At 61.2% G+C, this 7,950-nt stretch overlaps 1 protein-coding gene across 2 annotated transcripts in view; it reads left to right on the top strand.

The window, feature by feature from the left end:
- The first annotated feature begins 852 nt into the window (after positions 1-852).
- The window catches only part of SRGAP3 (SLIT-ROBO Rho GTPase activating protein 3), a 78,816-nt gene continuing 71,718 nt past the window's right edge, over positions 853-7,950 (top strand). For both annotated transcript variants that reach the window (XM_080350700.1, XM_080350698.1), the window contains exon 1: positions 853-1,066. Coding sequence is in view for 1 of the 2 variants with exons in the window: in XM_080350698.1 (XP_080206824.1) it covers positions 1,000-1,066 (67 nt within the window). In the remaining variant the exon portion in view is untranslated. The remainder of the gene's footprint in view (positions 1,067-7,950) is intronic.

The following is a 7,950-nucleotide window of genomic DNA, read 5'->3' as shown; positions in this document are numbered from 1 at the left end:
GGGTGTGTTCTGAGACCAGGAGCTTTCCCCATGCGGCTCTCAGGGACGGAGTGGGCCACAAGATGCTCCTGTGCGAGCTGAACAGCCTTGGGGTTAAACACGCACCACGAACCCCCATGTCGCTGTGCTCGTGTTTGTCATCGCTTTTCTGTCGGTCCATCCATTGCAGCCGCATTTTTGCTGTGTGGGTCAGCCGTGCGGGGAGCAGCGTGGGGCGGCAGAGGGGCACACTGTGGGTACCACCGCGGGTACCGCCGCGGGTACCACCGCGGGTACCGCCGCCAGCTCCGTGTCCCTGTTAAACCTGTGCTGTCACCCGCCCCGCAGAACAGCCCCTGCTCTCCTGGGTTTCCACGCGCAGCGCCGGGCCAGGCCGGGCCGGTGGTCAGCCCCACGGCGAGGGTGGGGTCCTGGGTGCTGCGGGGACCCCAGCGGGTGTCTGCGGAACGCGGGATGTGACCAACGGCATCACCGGCTGCCGGGGCTCGGGCACCGCGGGGGGTGGTTCCGGCGGCCGGGGCGGCGCTGCCCGCCCGGTACCGGCAGCGGGGGCTCAGCAGGGCCGGGGGTCCCGCCGCCCGCCCCGCCCCCTCCGGCCGTGCCGCCACGCGCGTGCCCGCCGCCCCGGGCCCGGCCCCGCCGGGGGGAGAGGGGCGGGAAGGGGGCGGAGCCGGGGCGCGAGCACGCCCGCCCGCCCCTCACGGCGGCCCCGCCCCGCCCCGCGCGCAACCTGAGCGCAGGAGCGGCGGCACGGCCCCGCCCCGGCTGGCGGCGCTGCTGGGCTCGGCTCCGCTCGGCTCCGCTCGGCTCGGCTCGGCTCGGTTAGGCTGGGCTGGGCTGCTGAGGCGGGCGCGCTGCGGGCGCTGCGCGGTGTCCCCGGTGCCGCCAATGACGGCAGCCGCGGGCGGCGGGGCCGCGGCCGGGTGAGGCGGCGGCGGGGCCGGCGGTGCGGAGCGCGGAGCGGCGGGTGTCCCGGCGGAGCCCGCGCCCTCCCGCACCATGTCATCGCAGGGCAAGTTCAAGAAGGACAAAGAGATCATCGCCGACTACGAGGCGCAGGTTAAAGGTGCGAGCGGGGCGGCGCGGGCGGGCAGGGGCTCGGCTGCGGGGCCGCCTTTGTGTGCGGCGGGCGGGGGCCGGGCCGGCGGGGGCTGCGCTCCCGGGCAGCGGCTCCGGCGCGTCCCCTCCCCGCGCCTCCCCCGCGGGCGCTGCGGCACCGCCGGGCGCGGGCGCCTCCCGCCCCGGTGCGGCGGCTCCGGGGGTCCGATCCCGGGGTCCGATCCCGGGGTCCGATCCCGGCGCCGGCGGCCGCGGCTGGTCCCGGGGCGGCGCGGGTGCCGCCGCCGTGCGGGGCCGGTGCTGAGGGGAAACTCGTGCGGACTGGCCGTAATTGGCGGTTATTGAACCCAAACCGGGTCTGCGAGAGCCGTGTGGGCGCGGGGCTGCGGGGCCGTGCCCGCTCCGCTCCCGCAGCCCCGCGGCATCGCCTGCGCTGCGGCGGCCCCGGAGCTGCCGGCGGGCGGGAGCACGGCTGGGGAAACCACCTTCATTCGTGTTCCTGTGCAGGGCTCCGCTGGAGCCCTCCCCAGGGAGGAAGCACATTGATCTTGCAGGTCTTATGTAAGGAACTTCGCCGCGCATCGGGCCCGGCGATTTCAAGGGACATAATCATTATTATGCAAGTCCCGGTGTTGCAGGAGAAAGAGCTTTGAAGCAGGCTGCTTTATTTCTAAATATTAAAGAAGAATATAATTTAAAGCCATGTCTGTTGAAACCACTAAGCATCAAGTTTCAGGCTCCAAATTAATTTTTATTACAGTTGGACTTATGGAAAAGTTGGTACCCTCTGAAACATCACAAATGCCTGCAGTCCAGTGAGAGGCCGAGCGTGTTAGTGTGCAGGTCAGACAAAGAAATGTCTGGGTAGCCTTTTCTGTACTAGAAAAATACGGGGTTTAATATTGGTGGCAAACTGTATTAACTGACACTTTTGGGTAACTTCAGTTTGTAATTCAGTTCGTTATTGTAACAGTTCCTAATTCTGTTAGTGGATGATGATTCCTGTTCCCCCTTTCAGCTGGAGGATACTTAACTGCTTAATTCCTTCTCATTAACCCTCCCCCTTAAACTCTCTTCTGCCATTAAATAGAACTGGCTCCAGTCTGCCTTCGCTTGTTCATTTTCTCTAAGTATCCATTCACCATTTTGTTACGTTTAAGTCTCTGGTTAAGACAGAGTTAATGAAAACCACAAAACAGCTTTTCTGGAAATTAACCTATGGGGGTGTGAACTGAGCAGCCCCCACCCCGTTCCCTCTGGAGGTCGCTGGATGTGAGCGATGCCGTGTCCCACGCGGCGGTCTGGGTGTTTGTGTCGGTCAGCGATGCCGTGTCCCACGCGGCGGTCTGGGTGTTTGTGTCGGTCAGCGGTGCCGTGTCCCACGCGGGGGTCTGGGTGTTTGTGTCGGTCAGCGATGCCGTGTCCCACGCGGCGGTCTGGGTGTTTGTGTTGGTTAGCGATGCCGTGTCCCACGCGGGGTCTGGGTGTTTGTCCCGGCCAGCGGTGCCGTGTCCCACGCGGTGGTCTGGGTGTTTGTGTTGGTTAGCGATGCCGTATCCCACGCCGGGGTCTGGGTGTTTGTCCCGGCCAGCGGTGCCGTGTCCCACGCCGGGGTCTGGGTGTTTGTGTCGGTCAGCGGTGCCGTGTCCCACGCGGCGGTCTGGGTGTTTGTGTTGGTTAGCGATGCCGTGTCCCACGCCGGGGTCTGGGTGTTTGTCCCGGCCAGCGGTGCCGTGTCCCATGCGGGGGTCTAGGTGTTTGTGTCGGTCAGCGGTGCCATGTCCCACGCGGGGGTCTGGGTGTTTGTCCCGGCCAGCGATGCCGTGTCCCACGCGGAGCTGCTGCAGGGAAGGGGCTTGGGAAGGGGCTGGCTGTTCATTTGGTGACACTGTTTATTTTCTTGCATTTCAGTCTTTTGTAGTTGGCTTGAAGAGTGATGTAACAGTCACAACATGCTCTGCTCGATGCCAATTACCTTTGTGCTCGGGTGTAATTTGGGCAAATTGATGTTATTGCACCCTGCAGTTAAGCAGATGAGATATTCTTTTAGCCCGTGGTATTGTTGTGTTTCACGGGAGGGCATTTGCATTTATCCATGGGGGCTGCCCCGTGTGTCCATGTTCTCCGAGGTGTCCTGGGCCCGGTGGCTGCAGCCTGGGGCGCTGGAGGCTGCGGAGCTGGAGCGGGACTGGCTCTGCTCTGTTCCAAAAGCTTTGCTGCAGACATCTCCTGCGTTACTTTTCCTTGTTGTCGTTTGTAACTGGAATACTCGTTTGCCGTGATCGTTCTTGGCTTGACTTCTGTGGCCTCATGGTTTCCATATGTTGGGCCGTTACTGCTGGGTTCTGTGTGAGGCTGTTTTATTGCACCACAGCAATCACGTTTTGAGCCGCTTTTCTGGGCAGCTGCAACGCAGACAGAGTTTGATGGGCTGGTAATAATTTCCTTGATACTATTCTGTGCCTAATTATACCTCCAGAAATGGCCATTTACTGGTGGAGGGTACTTGGCCTGTGCTTTGATCTGAACAAAGGTTAATTTGGACGTGGTGGGGGTTTAGCGGCGCCCGAAGCTGGGCTGGGGCCCGGCCGGACCCAGCGCCTGCGTGTGCGACCTGCTGCTGCCTTCGAGGGGCGGCAGCTCCGTCCCTGCGACACGTCAGGTCTGTCACAGGCCCAGCTGCTTTTGGGGTGACCTCGCTGAGGTGAAGGGGCTCTGACGCTCGTGGCTCCATCCTGACAGCACCGTCCTCGCTGTCACCTGCCTGCAGGGACGGGGCGGCCCTGACCGTCCCGTGTTGCTGAAGCGCTGGAGGAGGCTGAACCGCCAGCACCAGAGGAGGTGCTGCGGAGGGCTGTCCCTGCCCGCCTTCCATCGTTGGATGGGGACAGTGGCAGAAACTGTGCTGGGCGGGGGGGCCTGGTGCAGCGTCACAGGTTGGTCGCTCAGCGGGACCCGGGCAGGACAGGCTGCCGAGCACGGGCTTCTTTGAGCAGTCGTGTACCGTGCGTGTAAACGTTGCAGATCCGCGTCTGCCAGCAAAACCCGACATGGGGAGGGTTTGTCACCGTCCAGACATTCCTCTGCGGCTGCGGCAGTGACCACAAACACCCACCCGTGCCCTGGTCTCGCGTGGCCTCACTGAGGGGGTCCGTGTGGCCGCCTCGTTATCCCAGTGCTCTGCTCGTTTCCTTCAGGGACTGGGTCGCAATTTCATTCATATCTAAACCCTGCTGCCCTGATGAAGAAGGGTGCCCACGTCTCCAGAGAAAAACTGAAATGGAGAAGAAGTAGTGAGGGAGACTGATTGAAACAAAATGTTGGCAGGGAAGAGCTGACATACGAAGATCATAAAAGATGGAAACTTGAAGAAATGATGTCTTGTTGTGGAGGATGGGGCTGAAACCTGAGCACAGTGGTGGTCCCCGTGGCGTGGTCAAGAAAACAGCGGGAGAGAGGCAGGAGACCCCGCACTGCGCTCCGGGAGCACCCGGTGCGTTTGGGGCTGGGCAGGGGTGCGTTTGGGGGTGGGCAGGGGTGCGTTCGGCGGGCAGACGCGGGAGAGCGCCGGGAGCCGCGGCGCAGCAGGACCGGGACCCCGCGCGCCGGGCTGCCGGAGGGTCAGCGCCTGGGCTCCCGCAAGCCACGACCAGCCAGCGGTGCCCGACCGCACAAAACCCTCGGTTGCCCAAGTGTTACTCATGGAGCCTGACAGGCAACTGGCAATAGATAACGTGGTGGAGGAAAAAATGATGTTGCTTTGACTGATTTTTAGGCAATTTGCTGAAAGGCCTTTAGCTGGGGCTGCTGGGAGCGGCGCGGAGGCCCCGGCGGGCTGGGCGGCTGCCGGTGGCTGCGGCGCGGGAGCAGAGCCCTGCACGGCCCGCCTGGCAGGAGGATCGATGAGCCCGCGGTGTGTGGGGAGCGCGATTGGCCTAAGTGGAGTTTAACTGGGGAATAATCTCTGTGCGCAGGGTGATTTATCAGCCGTAATGGCTCTGTATCTGCTTTCCCTCCCGGGAGAATTGTGTGTCTGCCTTTCTGGGGCTGGGAAGGAGTGGCCCTGAAGATGCTGTGGGACGGGGGTGTGGGGCTGAGCTCGTGCCCCGGCCGGGTGTTGCAGAGCCCGGGGCTGGTAGCCAGGGCACGGTGGGGCGGTTGGCAGCGATGGGGGTGCCCGGACTTTGGGCGGGGGCCGCTCTGTTTGCAGGAGTGGCTGCGTTGTGGCTGCTGCGGGCTGGCTGTCCCTGCAGCGCTTGGGCCTCTCTGTGTCACCTCTGTCCCTGCAGCACAGGGGCCTCTCTGTGTCACCTCTGTCCCTGCAGCACGCGGAACCTCTCTGTGTCACTTCCGTCCCTGCAGCACGCGGAACCTCTCTGTGTCACCTCTGTCCCTGCAGCACGGGGAACCTCTCTGTGTCACCTCTGTCCCTGCAGCATGGGGAACCTCTCTGTGTCACCCGTGTCCCTGCAGCATGCAGAACCTCTCTGTGTCACCTCTGCCCCTGCAGCACGGGGGCCTCTCTGTGTCACCTCTGTCCCTGCAGCATGCGGAACCTCTCTGTGTCACCCATGTCCCTGCAGCATGGGGAACCTCTCTGTGTCACCTCTGTCCCTGCAGCACGGGGGCCTCTCTGTGTCACCTCTGTCCCTGCAGCATGCGGAACCTCTCTGTGTCACCTCTGTCCCTGCAGCACGCGGAACCTCTCTGTGTCACCTCTGTCCCTGCAGCACGGGGAACCTCTCTGTGTCACCTCTGTCCCTGCAGCATGGGGAACCTCTGTGTGTCACCTCTGTCCCTGCAGCACGCGGAACCTCTGTGTGTCACCTCTGTCCCTGCAGCATGGGGAACCTCTGTGTCCCCTCTCCCGACCCACGCGTGGCCGGGCCCCTTGCTGCGCGGTGGCCGGTCTGCGGGTTGCCGTGGGTCTGTCGTTCCCTGCGCCCCGTCGGGGAGCAGCGCGGGCTGCCGCGGGGCTGGCTGCGGGCGTTGCTGCCAGTGCCAGAAGGAAAATTGAAGGATAGTCTTGGGGGCCGGTTTTCTTATTTGTCTCTCTTAGATTTTCAGAGAGGAACGGTGGCATTAAAAGTAAATGCCAATAAAGATGTGGCTGCATATTCACAACTGCCACGTTGAAGCTACTTGCAGAACACAGTAGAGCCTTAGATGCACAATTTAAAGTGGGTGTTTTCAGACGTACAGTTTTAATTGGTCTATCTAGCCAGGAAGATAAATAAATGTCTTTTCCTCATTGCTGTCAAATGCATGATTTGTTGCTTTAATGCAGCAAAACTAACCGGTTTTAATGAGGTAGATAAACTGTCTGTGGCACGGCGTTGTACATCTCGCAGAAGATGGAGCCCCGTGTTGGTGGGCGGTTTGGTTGGGTGTCGCTGAGTGCTGTGTTTGGCGGCCGTTGGCAGGGGCACGGCTGCGAGTCAGCGGCCCCTTCCTGGTGGTGGCAGGTGCCAGTGGCCCAGCGGCGCGAGCGGCTGCGGAGCGGGCAGGGCATCGCTTCCTGTGCTTCGGGGACTCCTGGTTGCTGTGTAGGTTGGTGATAGAACTGGAGTTTTGATGGATGTAGCATACAAAAACAGTCAAAAGGCTTGCAAACCTGGGGCCAAAGAAAACCAATATGTGCTTTCCCATTTCCATAGGAGAACTGCAGCGTAGGTTAATTTGTCATTGCTTGTTAGCTTCATTTTGCTGTTTCTGTTGCAGGAGATGCATCCCTTCTTTTATGTATATTCTCATTTCCTACCCGTTGCTCTCTTTCCACTTTGTTCAGAAAGCTTTGGGACAGTTCCCGTACCAGATGATTTCCTGGGCTCCCGGCTTGCAGAGAGGGAGGCTTGGCTCCCAGCCGGAGGGGCATCGCGGCTTGAGACTTGGCAGCCCATTTAATAAAGTGGTTCTGTGCGAAAGGGAAGAGAGTTCCATCCCTTTGGGTGGGCTGGTAGGAAACTGCTAAATATTCATCACAGAAACATATAAAATTTCCATGGGCTTAATTGTCTTGCTTAACAAGCCGTGGGGAAGTGTGAGCTGGCCAGCTGGCACGGCTGGCATCGCTCCATTGGCTTTGGTGGAGTCGGCCACCACAGATAGCGGATGCTGATGGGCCTGGTACTTCAGAGTAACCGCTCAGCATCGCTCCTTGTTTGGTTGATGCACATACAGATTCATCTGTGTTCCGTTTATCCCCTGTGTGTGCTCAGTGGGTCTGAGCGTGGTCCCGCGGGTCCTGCTGACCTCTGTGTGGGCCACGCACAAGGAGCTGAGGAGAAGAATAGATGTGATTCATAACAGAGATGAACTGGCAGTCTCTAATGGAAACAAACTGAATCTGTCGGAGATGTTTCCTGCAAAGCTGTAGTCCAGAGTGCTGGGATGGTTCAGCTGAGTCAGCAGGTTCCTGCACCCAACCAGCCGTCATTGGCTCCAATGGTTCGGCACTGGGCAGTCGCTTTGGGTTCGGCACTGGGCAGTCGCTTTGGGTTCGGCACTGGTGGATGCTGTGGGTTCGGCACTGGCGGATGCTGTGGGTTCGGCACCGGGTTCAGCACTGGCGGATGCTGTGGGTTCGGCACTGAGTTCGGCACAGGCGGGTGCTGTGGGTTTGGCACCGGGTTCGGCACAGGCGGGTGCTGTGGGTTCGGCGCCGCCTCGCAGGCGGTGGAAGCAGAGCGTGCCGAGGCACCGTGGCTGCTGTTCCTCGCCAAGACATCTCCACGACCAGCGGCCCTCCGGATGCCCAGCCCTGTTTGGGCGGGAGCTGGCTGGCCTGGCGCTGTGCGTGCCGGCCTTTCTCACGGAATGTGGGGTGATGCTTAGAAAAGGCGGGTGACGTCGCCAAGGTGTGTTTTTCTCACCAGATGCGGCTCTTTGGCC

This window comes from Nesoenas mayeri (assembly GCF_963082525.1).
Source record: "Nesoenas mayeri genome assembly, chromosome: 10".
Classification (NCBI taxonomy): Eukaryota; Metazoa; Chordata; class Aves; order Columbiformes; family Columbidae; genus Nesoenas; species Nesoenas mayeri.
This window is presented reverse-complemented; position numbering and strand designations above follow the sequence as displayed.